Source organism: Pecten maximus, chromosome 6 (assembly GCF_902652985.1).
Source record: "Pecten maximus chromosome 6, xPecMax1.1, whole genome shotgun sequence".
Lineage (NCBI taxonomy): Eukaryota > Metazoa > Mollusca > Bivalvia > Pectinida > Pectinidae > Pecten > Pecten maximus.
The window spans coordinates 46,646,136-46,660,521 of NC_047020.1; the positions used below are offsets into that span (position 1 = coordinate 46,646,136).

Genomic DNA, 14,386 nt, shown 5'->3' on the forward strand with positions numbered 1-14,386 from the left:
TTATACATCAAACCTGTAGTATTTCACCCATTCTAATTATACAATCAAACCTGTAGTATTTCACCCATTCTAATTACACAATTAAACCTTTAGTATTTCACCCATTCTAATTACACAATTAAACCTTTAGTATTTCACCCATTCTAATTATACATTAAACCTTTAGTATTTCACCCATTCTAATTATACATCAAACCTGTAGTATTTCACCCATTCTAATTATACATTAAACCTTTAGTATTTCACCCATTCTAATTATACATCAAACCTGTAGTATTTCACCCATTCTAATTATACACCAACCTGTAGTATTTCACCCATTCTAATTATATATCAAACCTTTAGTATTTCACCCATTCTAATTATACATCAAACCTTTAGTATTTCACCCATTCTAATTACACAATTAAACCTTTAGTATTTCACCCATTCTAATTACACAATTAAACCTTTAGTATTTCACCCATTCTAATTATTAGGTCATCTGACCCGAAGGGTCAGGATGACCTATAGTCATCATGCTTCGTCCGTCGTCGTGCGCCGTCCGCCGTGCGTCGTCCGCTGTCCGCCGTCCGCCGTGCGCCGTGCGTAAACTTTTCACATTTCAATCTTCTTCTCAAGTTCCACCAGTGGGATTAAGCTAAAACTTGCCTGAAATGATCCTGAGATGGTCCTGACCAAGTGTTGTTATTTTTCGGGTCAGTCCGAAATCCAAGATGGCCGCCATAGCCGCCATTTTGAAAACATATTTCAAACTTCTCAAGTTCTACCAGTGCTGTTGGGCTGAAACTTGCCAGAAATGATCCTGAGATGATCCCGACCAAGTGTTGTTATTTTTCGGGTCGGTCTGAAATCCAAGATGGCCGCCATAGCCGCCACCTTGAAAAACACATTTTAAACTTCTTCTCAAGTTCCACCAGTGCTGTTGGGCTGAAACTTGCCAGAAATGATCCTGAGATGATCCTGACCAAGTGTTGTTATTTTTCGGGTCAGTCCGAAATCCAAGATGGCCGCCATAGCCGCCATCTTGAAAAACACATTTTAAACTTCTTCTTAAGTTCCACCAGTGCTGTTGGGCTGAAACTTGCCTGAAATGATCCTGATATGAACCCGACCAAGTGTTGTTATTTTTCGGGTCGGTCCGAAATCCAAGATGGCCGCCATAGCCGCCATCTTGAAAAACACATTTAGAACTTCTACTCAAGTTTCACCAGTGCTATTGAGCTGAAACTTGCCTGAAATGATCCTGATATGATCCCGACCAAGTGTAGTTATTTTTCGGGTCGGTCCGTAATCCAAGATGGCTGCCATAGCCGCCATCTTGAAAAACATGTTTTAAACTTTTCAAGTTCCACCAGTGCAATTGAGCTGAAACTTGCCTGAAATGATCCTGAGATGATCCCCACCAAGTGTTGTTATTTTTCGGGCCGATCCGAAATCCAAGATGGCCGCCATAACCACCATCTGCAAAAACACATTTTAAACTTCTTCTCAAGTTCCATTGGTGCCATTGAGCTGGAAATGGGTGAGGATCTCAAGGACGGCGAGCTGACATAGTGTTGTTATTTTTCAGCCTCGTAAAAACTTTGACATGGCAGCAATGGCAGCCATTTTGTAACATGATTGCACAATCATGGTTTTCCTAAACAACATCTATTTCAAACTTATTCCACCGGCGGGATTCAGCTCTAACTTACCAGAAATGATCCTGAGATGGTCCTTATCAAGTGTTGTTATTTATTGGGTCGGTCAGAAATCCAAGATGGCCACCATGGCCAACAGTGCCACTATATACTTGCTACAGAGAATGCATACTACAATAATATCAGGGTTTTGATTTAGAGTCAGATGACCGTTAAGGCCCCTGGGCCTCTTGTATATCAAACCTTTAGTATTTCACCCATTCTAATTATATATCAAACCTTTAGTATTTCACCCATTCTAATTACACAATTAAACTTTTAGTATTTCACCCATTCTAATTATACATCAAACCTGTAGTATTTCACCCATTCTAATTATATATCAAACCTTTAGTATTTCACCCATTCTAATTATACATCAAACTTGCAGTATTTCACCCATTCTAATTATACAGTAAAACCTGTAGTATTTCACCCATTCTAATTACACATCAAACCTGTAGTATTTCACCCATTCTAATTACACAATTAAACCTTTAGTATTTCACCCATTCTAATTATACGTCAAACTTGCAGTATTTCACCCATTCTAATTATACAGTCAAACCTTTAGTATTTCACCCATTCTAATTATACAATCAAACCTGTAGTATTTCACCCATTCTAATTATACAGTCAAACCTGTAGTATTTCACCCATTCTAATTATACATCAAACCTTTAGTATTTCACCCATTCTAATTACACAATCAAACCTTTAGTATTTCACCCATTCTAATTATACAATCAAACCTGGAGTATTTCACCCATTCTAATTATACATCAAACCTGTAGTATTTCACCCATTCTAATTATACATCAAACCTTTATTATTTCACCCATTCTAATTACACATCAAACCTGTAGTATTTCACCCATTCTAATTATACATCAAACCTGTAGTATTTCAGTCATTCTAATTATACATCAAACCTTTAGTATTTCACCCATTCTAATTATGCATTAAACCTTTAGTATTTCACCCATTCTAATTATACATCAAACCTGTAGTATTTCACCCATTCTAATTATACATCAAACCTTTAGTATTTCACCCATTCTAATTACACAATTAAACCTTTAGTATTTCACCCATTCTAATTATACATCAAACCTGTAGTATTTCACCCATTCTAATTATACATCAAACCTTTAGTATTTCACCCATTCTAATTACACAATCAAACCTTTAATATTTCACCCATTCTAATTATACAATCAAACCTGGAGTATTTCACCCATTCTAATTATACATCAAACCTGTAGTATTTCACCCATTCTAATTATACATCAAACCTTTATTATTTCACCCATTCTAATTACACATCAAACCTGTAGTATTTCACCCATTCTAATTATACATCAAACCTGTAGTATTTCACCCATTCTAATTATACATCAAACCTGTAGTATTTCACCCATTCTAATTATATATCAAACCTTTAGTATTTCACCCATTCTAATTATACAGTCAAACCTGTAGTATTTCACCCATTCTAATTATACATCAAACCTGTAGTATTTCACCCATTCTAATTAAACATCAAACCTTTAGTATTTCACCCATTCTAATTATACATCAAACCATTAGTATTTCACCCATTCTAATTATACACCAACCTGTAGTATTTCACCCATTCTAATTATATATCAAACCTTTAGTATTTCACCCATTCTAATTATACATTAAACCTTTAGTATTTCACCCATTCTAAGTATACATCAAACCTGTAGTATTTCACCCATTCTAATTACACAATTAAACCTTTAGTTTTTCACCCATTCTAATTACACAATCAAACCTTTAGTATTTTACCCATTCTAATTATACATCAAACCTGTAGTATTTCACCCATTCTAATTATACATCAAACCTTTAGTATTTCACCCATTCTAATTATACAGTCAAACCTGTAATATTTCACCCATTCTAATTATACATCAAACCTGTAGTATTTCACCCATTCTAATTATACATTAAACCTTTAGTATTTCACCCATTCTAATTATACATCAAACCTGTAGTATTTCACCCATTCTAATTATACATCAAACCTTTAGTATTTCACCCATTCTAATTATACAATCAAACCTGTAGTATTTCACCCATTCTAATTACACAATTAAACCTTTAGTATTTCACCCATTCTAATTATACATCAAACCTGTAGTATTTCACCCATTCTAATTATACATTAAACCTTTAGTATTTCACCCATTCTAATTATACATCAAACCTGTAGTATTTCACCCATTCTAATTATACAATCAAACCTGTAGTATTTCACCCATTCTAATTACACAATCAAACCTTTAGTATTTCACCCATTCTAATTATACATCAAACCTGTAGTATTTCACCCATTCTAATTATACATCAAACCTGTAGTATTTCACCCATTCTAATTATACATCAAACCTGTAGTATTTCACCCATTCTAATTATACATCAAACCTGTAGTATTTCACCCATTCTAATTACACAATCAAACCTTTAGTATTTCACCCATTCTAATTATACATCAAACCTGTAGTATTTCACCCATTCTAATTATACATCAAATCTGTAGTATTTCACCCATTCTAATTATACATTAAACCTTTAGTATTTCACCCATTCTAATTATACATCAAACCTGTAGTATTTCACCCATTCTAATTATACAATTAAACCTGTAGTATTTCACCCATTCTAATTACACAATTAAACCTTTAGTATTTCACCCATTCTAATTATATATCAAACCTTTAGTATTTCACCCATTCTAATTATACTTCAAACCTGTAGTATTTCACCCATTCTAATTATACACCAAACCTTTAGTATTTCACCCATTCTAATTACACATCAAACGTTTAGTATTTCACCCATTCTAATTATACATCAAACCTGTAGTATTTCACCCATTCTAATTACACAATTAAACCTTTAGTATTTCACCCATTCTAATTATACAGTCAAACCTGTAATATTTCACCCATTCTAATTATACATCAAACCTGTAGTATTTCACCCATTCTAATTATACATTAAACCTTTAGTATTTCACCCATTCTAATTATACATCAAACCTGTAGTATTTCACCCATTCTAATTATACAATCAAACCTGTAGTATTTCACCCATTCTAATTACACAATTAAACCTTTAGTATTTCACCCATTCTAATTACACAATTAAACCTTTAGTATTTCACCCATTCTAATTATACATTAAACCTTTAGTATTTCACCCATTCTAATTATACATCAAACCTGTAGTATTTCACCCATTCTAATTATACATTAAACCTTTAGTATTTCACCCATTCTAATTATACATCAAACCTGTAGTATTTCACCCATTCTAATTATACACCAACCTGTAGTATTTCACCCATTCTAATTATATATCAAACCTTTAGTATTTCACCCATTCTAATTATACATCAAACCTTTAGTATTTCACCCATTCTAATTACACAATCAAACCTGTAGTATTTCACCCATTCTAATTACACAATCAAACCTTTAGTATTTCACCCATTCTAATTATACATCAAACCTGTAGTATTTCACCCATTCTAATTATACATCAAACCTGTAGTATTTCACCCATTCTAATTATATATCAAACCTTTAGTATTTCACCCATTCTAATTATACAGTCAAACCTGTAGTATTTCACCCATTCTAATTATACATCAAACCTGTAGTATTTCACCCATTCTAATTAAACATCAAACCTTTAGTATTTCACCCATTCTAATTATACATCAAACCATTAGTATTTCACCCATTCTAATTATACACCAACCTGTAGTATTTCACCCATTCTAATTATATATCAAACCTTTAGTATTTCACCCATTCTAATTATACATTAAACCTTTAGTATTTCACCCATTCTAAGTATACATCAAACCTGTAGTATTTCACCCATTCTAATTACACAATTAAACCTTTAGTATTTCACCCATTCTAATTACACAATCAAACCTTTAGTATTTTACCCATTCTAATTATACATCAAACCTGTAGTATTTCACCCATTCTAATTATACATCAAACCTTTAGTATTTCACCCATTCTAATTATACATCAAACCTTTAGTATTTCACCCATTCTAATTATACATCAAACCTGTAGTATTTCACCCATTCTAATTACACATCAAACCTTTAGTATTTCACCCATTCTAATTATATATCAAACCTTTAGTATTTCACCCATTCTAATTATACAGTCAAACCTGTAGTATTTCACCCATTCTAATTATATATCAAACCTTTAGTATTTCGCCCATTCTAATTATACAGTCAAACCTTTAGTATTTCACCCATTCTAATTATATATCAAACCTTTAGTATTTCACCCATTCTAATTATACTTCAAACCTGTAGTATTTCAGCCATTCTAATTATACACCAAACCTTTAGTATTTCACCCATTCTAATTACACATCAAACCTTTAGTATTTCACCCATTCTAATTATACATCAAACCTGTAGTATTTCACCCATTCTAATTACACAATTAAACCTTTAGTATTTCACCCATTCTAATTATACAGTCAAACCTGTAATATTTCACCCATTCTAATTATACATCAAACCTGTAGTATTTCACCCATTCTAATTATACATTAAACCTTTAGTATTTCACCCATTCTAATTATACATCAAACCTGTAGTATTTCACCCATTCTAATTATACATCAAACCTTTAGTATTTCACCCATTCTAATTATACAATCAAACCTGTAGTATTTCACCCATTCTAATTACACAATTAAACCTTTAGTATTTCACCCATTCTAATTATACATCAAACCTGTAGTATTTCACCCATTCTAATTATACATTAAACCTTTAGTATTTCACCCATTCTAATTATACATCAAACCTGTAGTATTTCACCCATTCTAATTATACAATCAAACCTGTAGTATTTCACCCATTCTAATTACACAATCAAACCTTTAGTATTTCACCCATTCTAATTATACATCAAACCTGTAGTATTTCACCCATTCTAATTATACATCAAACCTGTAGTATTTCACCCATTCTAATTATACATCAAACCTGTAGTATTTCACCCATTCTAATTATACATCAAACCTGTAGTATTTCACCCATTCTAATTACACAATCAAACCTTTAGTATTTCACCCATTCTAATTATACATCAAACCTGTAGTATTTCACCCATTCTAATTATACATCAAATCTGTAGTATTTCACCCATTCTAATTATACATTAAACCTTTAGTATTTCACCCATTCTAATTATACATCAAACCTGTAGTATTTCACCCATTCTAATTATACAATTAAACCTGTAGTATTTCACCCATTCTAATTACACAATTAAACCTTTAGTATTTCACCCATTCTAATTATATATCAAACCTTTAGTATTTCACCCATTCTAATTATACTTCAAACCTGTAGTATTTCACCCATTCTAATTATACACCAAACCTTTAGTATTTCACCCATTCTAATTACACATCAAACGTTTAGTATTTCACCCATTCTAATTATACATCAAACCTGTAGTATTTCACCCATTCTAATTACACAATTAAACCTTTAGTATTTCACCCATTCTAATTATACAGTCAAACCTGTAATATTTCACCCATTCTAATTATACATCAAACCTGTAGTATTTCACCCATTCTAATTATACATTAAACCTTTAGTATTTCACCCATTCTAATTATACATCAAACCTGTAGTATTTCACCCATTCTAATTATACAATCAAACCTGTAGTATTTCACCCATTCTAATTACACAATTAAACCTTTAGTATTTCACCCATTCTAATTACACAATTAAACCTTTAGTATTTCACCCATTCTAATTATACATTAAACCTTTAGTATTTCACCCATTCTAATTATACATCAAACCTGTAGTATTTCACCCATTCTAATTATACATTAAACCTTTAGTATTTCACCCATTCTAATTATACATCAAACCTGTAGTATTTCACCCATTCTAATTATACACCAACCTGTAGTATTTCACCCATTCTAATTATATATCAAACCTTTAGTATTTCACCCATTCTAATTATACATCAAACCTTTAGTATTTCACCCATTCTAATTACACAATCAAACCTGTAGTATTTCACCCATTCTAATTACACAATCAAACCTTTAGTATTTCACCCATTCTAATTATACATCAAACCTGTAGTATTTCAGCCATTCTAATTATACATCAAACCTGTAGTATTTCACCCATTCTAATTATACATCAAACCTTTAGTATTTCACCCATTCTAATTATACAATCAAACCTGTAGTATTTCACCCATTCTAATTACACAATTAAACCTTTAGTATTTCACCCATTCTAATTATACATCAAACCTGTAGTATTTCACCCATTCTAATTATACATTAAACCTTTAGTATTTCACCCATTCTAATTATACATCAAACCTATAGTATTTCACCCATTCTAATTATACAATCAAACCTGTAGTATTTCACCCATTCTAATTACACAATCAAACCTTTAGTATTTCACCCATTCTAATTATACATCAAACCTGTAGTATTTCACCCATTCTAATTATACATCAAACCTGTAGTATTTCACCCATTCTAATTATACATCAAACCTGTAGTATTTCACCCATTCTAATTATACATCAAACCTGTAGTATTTCACCCATTCTAATTACACAATCAAACCTTTAGTATTTCACCCATTCTAATTATACATCAAACCTGTAGTATTTCACCCATTCTAATTATACATCAAATCTGTAGTATTTCACCCATTCTAATTATACATTAAACCTTTAGTATTTCACCCATTCTAATTATACATCAAACCTGTAGTATTTCACCCATTCTAATTATACAATTAAACCTGTAGTATTTCACCCATTCTAATTACACAATTAAACCTTTAGTATTTCACCCATTCTAATTACACAATTAAACCTTTAGTATTTCACCCATTCTAATTATATATCAAACCTTTAGTATTTCACCCATTCTAATTATATATCAAACCTTTAGTATTTCACCCATTCTAATTACACAATTAAACCTTTAGTATTTCACCCATTCTAATTACACAATTAAACCTTTAGTATTTCACCCATTCTAATGATACACCAACCTGTAGTATTTCACCCATTCTAATTATATATCAAACCTGTAGTATTTCACCCATTCTAATTACACAATTAAACCTTTAGTATTTCACCCATTCTAATTACACAATTAAACCTTTAGTATTTCACCCATTCTAATTATATATCAAACCTTTAGTATTTCACCCATTCTAATTATATATCAAACCTTTAGTATTTCACCCATTCTAATTACACAATTAAACCTTTAGTATTTCACCCATTCTAATTATACATCAAACCTGTAATATTTCACCCATTCTAATTATATATCAAACCTTTAGTATTTCACCCATTCTAATTATACATCAAACCTGTAGTATTTCACTCATTCTAATTACACATCAAACTTGTTTTATTTCACCCATTCTAATGATACAATCAAACCTGAAATCACACATCCGGATCACCTCGGGGTCTTTCTTTCAGAAATCAGATGGATATCTAGTATGCATATTGTTGTATACAATTTAAAGGCAGATTTTTGTAGATTATTTCACATTCTGATCGATCGACCATCAGTATATAAAGCTTCAGTTTTCAGTTAGTGGAAAACAGCAGTCAATATGTCATTAATTATGAAAGTGAAAATATATTTTAATGTGTTATTTTATTAATTTATTTAACTTGTCTTTTCCCTTAAAACTTGGACGTCATTTTTACTTGAATATGGTAGATACTATGACTTTAAATCATGAATTGTTATTCAGGTTTACAAACAACTTTGGCGTCTTGGGAGTCCTTGATCGTCTTCACGGCACCGACAACCAGTTCCGTGAGCACATCGCATACAAACGTCACATCCTGTCTCTGAGCTCAGTTCCCATGTCACAGCAGTTCCCAAATCCCACACATGTCAAGGGCAAGTAATTCTGAGGAAGCTTCTCAAGCCACGATCATCAGATGTGTTATTCAAATCACTCTACGTTTGTGGTTCGTGTTATTGCTATTTCTTGAAAAGTACTGAATTAATACTTCTCAAACTTGATTTGTAAGTGTCGCTTGGTCGCTTGTGTCCTCATTTAATTTCGAGCCATGTTTGATATCATGATTATTGCTTGTTATCCCTATTTCGTTAGATGTAACGGAGGGATATATCTCAATCTTGAATTTTTACTCATATTTGGAAAATAAAATGGCCGACCTGCAGCCATCTTGGATGTTAGTTGAAATATATTACCGCTAGTTCTTGATTGATATTTATCAGATTTCTGGTGTAAGTTCTCAAGTTAAGAGAAAAAGATGAGAAAAGTAGAGAAATATGTGTCTTACATAGATTGAGTACCAATCATTCAATGGTTGGTGACATGATCCCTCTAGGATCTCTTAATATTCTTTTGTGCATTTTACAATTTTGGGACCGATCAGAAGTAATACTTTGTAAATACAACATAGATCAGGTAATATTTTATAGAAGAGAGGTTAGATCAGATAATGTTTTATAGAAGAGAGGGTAGAAAAAGTGCCGGCTAGGCAAGGCTTTGTTGGTTTTAAAGTTGTGATAATTTGTATGTTCTTTCTTATCTACTATACCTGGAAAATTCTCCATGGATCTTCGTCGGATTTCATCGTTAAGAGGAACAGAGAAATTACTAGTCTTACTTAGACCCCGTGTTTTAATGATGGGCGCCAGATCCTTCAGATTTCTTGTGTCTTGGGTACAATATTCCTGTCTCAAAGCTATGAAACAATATTCTAGTTATATATTTGGAACAAGATCATATTTATTTTGTATAATCATATGCAGCTGGTACAAATGTAGACATAAAATTTAGTCATGTTTATTTTTATGTCAACTCTACTGGGATTTACAGCTGGCGACAAAACAATATTTTATGGTAACATATGTAATTAAAATGATTGAACTCTATATTATTTCTCTCAAAATTGCATATATGTGTTATTAGAAATTGTAATATGGTTGCAAATAAAAAAAGAAAATTGACATAATACTGGAGTTTGTCATTTTTGATTTTGCTATAAAAACCGAATCCAACTGCCCATGTTATCAGATACTGTACCTAATTAATATCAGAATTCTCTGGTGTCTTTTTTATCAGCTCTACAGTATGCTCATTTGTTTCAGGGAGAACAACTAGGTTTCAGATTTAAGACTGATTTGAGCGATAGCCATTGTGTAATGTGCGACATTCACTGTTCTCTTGGTTGGTCCTTACAATAGTCCTGATACAGCTAGCCGGTCAAGTTACAATGACTTTGATGTAGGTACTTAAACACATAACTCACATTTTCATATTTAATTGACGTAGGTAGTTAAACACATCGCTCACATTTTTAGCCCACCATCATCAGATGGTGGGCTATTCAAATCGCCCTGCGTCCGTGGTCCGTGGTCCGTCCGTCCCTCCGTCTGTAAACAATTCTTGTTATCGCTATTTCTGAGAAAGTACTGAAGGGATCTTTCTCAAATTTCATATGTAGGTTCCCTTTGGTGCCTAGTAATGCATATTGCGTTTTGAGACCAATCAGAAAACAACATGGCCGACAGGCAGCCATCTTGGATTTTGACAATTGAAGTTTGTTATCGCTATTTCTGAGAAAGTACTGAAGGGATCTTTCTCAAATTTCATATGCAGGTTCCCCTTGGTGCCTAGTTATGCATATTGCGTTTTGAGACCAATCAGAAAACAACATGGCCGACAGGCAGCCATCTTGGATTTTGACAATTGAAGTTTGTTATCGCTATTTCTGAGAATGTACTGAATGGATCTTTCTGAAATTTCATATGTAAGTTTCCCTTGGTGACTAGTTATGCATGTTGCGTTTTGAGACCAATAAGAAAACAACATGGCCGACAGGCAGCCATCTTGGATTTTGACAATTGAAGTTTGTTATCACTATTTCTGAGAAAGTATATAGGGGATCTTTCTGAAATTTCATATGTAGGTTCCCCTTGGTGCCTAGTTATGCATATTGCGTTTTGAGACCAATAAGAAAACAACATGGCCGACAGGCAGCCATCTTGGATTTTGACAATTGAAGTTTGTTATCACTATTTCTGAGAAAGTATATAGGGGATCTTTCTGAAATTTCATATGTAGGTTCCCTTTGGTGCCTAGTTATGCATATTGCGTTTTGAGACCAATCAGAAAACAACATGGCCGACAGGCAGCCATCTTGGATTTTGACAATTGAAGTTTGTTATCGCTATTTCTGAGAAAGTACTGAATGGATCTTTCTGAAATTTCATATGTAAGTTTCCCCTTGGTGACTAGTTATGCATATTGCGTTTTGAGACCAATAGGAAAACAACATGGCCGACAGGCAGCCATCTTGGATTTTGACAATTGAAGTTTGTTATCGCTATTTCTGAGAATGTACTGAATGGATCTTTCTGAAATTTCATATGTAAGTTTCCCTTGGTGCCTAGTTATGCATATTGCGTTTTGAGACCAATAAGAAAACAACATGGCCGACAGGCAGCCATCTTGGATTTTGACAATTGAAGTTTGTTATCACTATTTCTGAGAAAGTATATAGGGGATCTTTCTGAAATTTCATATGTAGGTTTCCCTTGGTGCCTTGTTATGTATATTGCGTTTTGAGACCAATCAGATAACAACATGGCCGACAGGCAGCCATCTTGGATTTTGACAATTGAAGTTTGTTATCGCTATTTCTGAGAATGTACTGAATGGATCTTACTGAAATTTCATATGTAATTTTCCCTTGGTGCCTAGTTATGCATATTGCGTTTTGAGACCAATCAGAAAACAACATGGCCGACAGGCAGCCATCTTGTATTTTGACAATTGAAGTTTGTTATCACTATTTCTGAGAAAGAATATAGGGGATCTTTCTAAAATTTATTATGTAGGTTTCCCTTGGTGCCTAGTTATGCATATTGCGTTTTGAGACCAATCAGAAAACAACATGGCCGACAGGCAGCCATCTTGGATTTTGACAATTGAAGTTTGTTATCACTATTTCTGAGAAAGTACTGAAGGGATCTTTCTCAAATTTCATATGCAGGTTCCCCTTGGTGCCTAGATATGCATGTTGCGTTTTGAGACCAATCGGATAACAACATGGCCGACAGGCAGCCATCTTGGATTTTTACAATTGAAGTTTGTTATCGCTATTTCTGAGAATGTACTGAATGGATCTTACTGAAATTTCATATGTAATTTTCCCTTGGTGCCTAGTTATGCATATTGCGTTTTGAGGTTAATCAGAAAACAACATGGCCGACAGGCAGCCATCTTGGATTTTGACAATTGAAGTTTGTTATCACTATTTCTGAGAAAGTACTGAATGGATCTTTCTGAAATTTCATATGTAAGTTTCCCTTGGTGCCTAGTAATGCTTATTGCGTTTTGAGACCAATCTGAAAACAACATGGCTGACAGGCAGCCACTTGGATTTTGACAATTGATGTTTGTTATCACTATTTCTGAGAAAGTACTGAAGGGATCTTTCTCAAATTTCATAAGTAGGTTCCCCTTGGTCCCTTGTGTTGCATTTTTGGACCAGTCTGTCCTGAAAACAACCTGGCAAACAAACAGCCATTATCGCAAAATCTCAAATTTCTTATATAGCTAGGATTCCCTTGTTTGAAAAGTACTGGAGGGATGTTTCTCAATTTGCACAGATTAGTAAAATGAAGGAAAAAGTAGAGAGAAGATCAATCTGACATAGAACCTATCAAGATCATTCAATGGTGGGCGCCAAGATCCCTCTGGGATCTCTTGTCATACTTAATTGATGTAGGTAGTTAAACACATCACTCACATTTTCATACTTAATTGATGTAGATAGTTAAACACATCACTCACATTTTCATACTTAATTGATGTAGATAGTTAAACATATCACTCACATTTTCATACTTAATTGACGTAGGTAGTTAAACACATAACTCACATTTTCATACTTAATTGATGTAGATAGTTAAACACAAATCTCACCTTTACATACTTAATTGACGTAGGTAGTTAAACACATCGCTCACATTTTCATACTTAATTGACGTAGGTAGTTAAACACATCGCTCACATTTACATACTTAATTGACGTTTGTAGTTAAACACATCACTCACATTTTCATACTTAATTGACGTAGGTAGTTAAACACAACGCTCACATTTACATACTTAATTGACGTAGGTAGTTAAACACATCGCTCACATTTTCATACTTAATTGACGTTTGTAGTTAAACACATCACTCACATTTTCATACTTAATTGATGTAGATAGTTAAACACATCGCTCACATTTTCATACTTAATTGATGTAGATAGTTAAACAAATCGCTCACATTTTCATGCTTAATTGACGTAGGTAGTTAAACACAACGCTCACATTTTCATACTTAATTGACGTAGGTAGTTAAACACATCACTCACATTTTCATACTTAATTGATGTAGGTACTTAAACACATCGCTCACATTTTCATACTTAATTGACGTTTGTAGTTAAACACATCACTCACATTTTCATACTTAATTGATGTAGATAGTTAAATACATCGCTCACATTTTCATACTTAATTGATGTAGATAGTTAAACAAATCGCTCACATTTTCATGCTT

At 32.9% G+C, this 14,386-nt stretch overlaps 1 protein-coding gene across 1 annotated transcript in view; it reads left to right on the forward strand.

The window, feature by feature from the left end:
- LOC117329908 (fatty acid hydroxylase domain-containing protein 2-like) overlaps window positions 1–10,780 on the forward strand; it is a 51,524-nt gene extending 40,744 nt beyond the window's left edge. The window contains exon 7 of the mRNA XM_033888138.1: window positions 9,541–10,780. Coding sequence (XP_033744029.1) covers window positions 9,541–9,700 — 160 coding nt within the window. The 3' untranslated portion in view covers window positions 9,701–10,780. The remainder of the gene's footprint in view (window positions 1–9,540) is intronic.
- Window positions 10,781–14,386: the final 3,606 nt, after the last annotated feature.